Source organism: Papaver somniferum, unplaced genomic scaffold (genome assembly GCF_003573695.1).
Source record: "Papaver somniferum cultivar HN1 unplaced genomic scaffold, ASM357369v1 unplaced-scaffold_10, whole genome shotgun sequence".
NCBI lineage: Eukaryota > Viridiplantae > Streptophyta > Magnoliopsida > Ranunculales > Papaveraceae > Papaver > Papaver somniferum.
In genome coordinates, this window is record NW_020618825.1 from 4,001,914 (window position 1) to 4,002,771 (window position 858).

Sequence of the window (858 nt, forward strand, 5' to 3'; positions counted from 1 at the left end):
ATGTGTAAGGCTGTTAGAGTTTGCTGTTGTAAAGGAGAAGCGACGACTAATAAGAAATGTTGTACAGTATATGTAAGATCTTAAATGCACTCCTGTATCAGCACCAGTGTATATTCAACTATGTACATGCTATGCAGCTAGGTAGCTAGCACCTCATCATCATCGGAAGTATCGTGAAACACTGACATGCACATTTAAATCTCTCTTCCTTTGCTCTCATCTTTATTATTCTCTCAACTGTTTCCCACCGCTTCATAACTCTTCTTTGATCTCTATTTATTCTCATCCAAAACCACAGCGATATCCTCACTCACAGTAGAGCTCACTAGTTGTCATCAACACCTCCATCTGTAGAGAGAGAGAGAAATGGTGAGAGTGTTTTTGACTGAGAAATGGCCAAGTTAGGGTATGTGATGTTATTAGTACTAGTATGCTCTGTTTACATTACTAGTGCACGTAATGTCCCTGTAGATTCATCATCAGTAGTTTAAGCATCACAAGTCTACAACCAAGTCAGCTGCAGTAGGCGTGGATGATCAGAAGAATTTTGTCAAATACGGTGGTATAGGTGGCTACGCAGGTATTGGGGGATTCGCTGGTGTTGGTGGTGCTCTAGGGGGTGTTGGTGCAGCTGGTGGAGTAGGTGCAGCAGGGGGTGTTGGTGGTATCGGGGGTATTGGTGGTGCAGCAGGCGGGCTTGGTGGCTTGGGAGGTGGTAGTGGTCTCGGCGGTGGCAGTGGTCTTGGTGGGCTAGGCGGTTTGGGAGGTGGAAGCGGTCTTGGTGGTGCTGGCGGTAGTGCAGGTGCGGGTGGTGGTGCAGGATGTGCGGATGGTAGTGGTGTTCATACTCTACCATAA

At 47.0% G+C, this 858-nt stretch overlaps 1 protein-coding gene across 1 annotated transcript; it reads left to right on the forward strand.

The window, feature by feature from the left end:
• Window positions 1-858, forward strand: LOC113326167 (glycine-rich protein 23-like). The gene is made up of 2 exons (XM_026573941.1): window positions 1-72; window positions 487-858. The coding sequence occupies exons 1-2, from the start codon at window positions 1-3 to the stop codon at window positions 856-858; spliced, it is 444 nt and encodes a 147-aa protein (XP_026429726.1).

Coding starts and splice junctions, on each gene's coding strand:
- LOC113326167 (XM_026573941.1), top strand. CDS start 1: ATGTGTAAGGCTGTTAGAGTTTGCTGTTGTAAAGGAGAAGCGACGACT. Junction 73..486: donor AGAAATGTTGTACAGTATAT/GTAAGATCTTAA, acceptor CATCATCAGTAG/TTTAAGCATCACAAGTCTAC.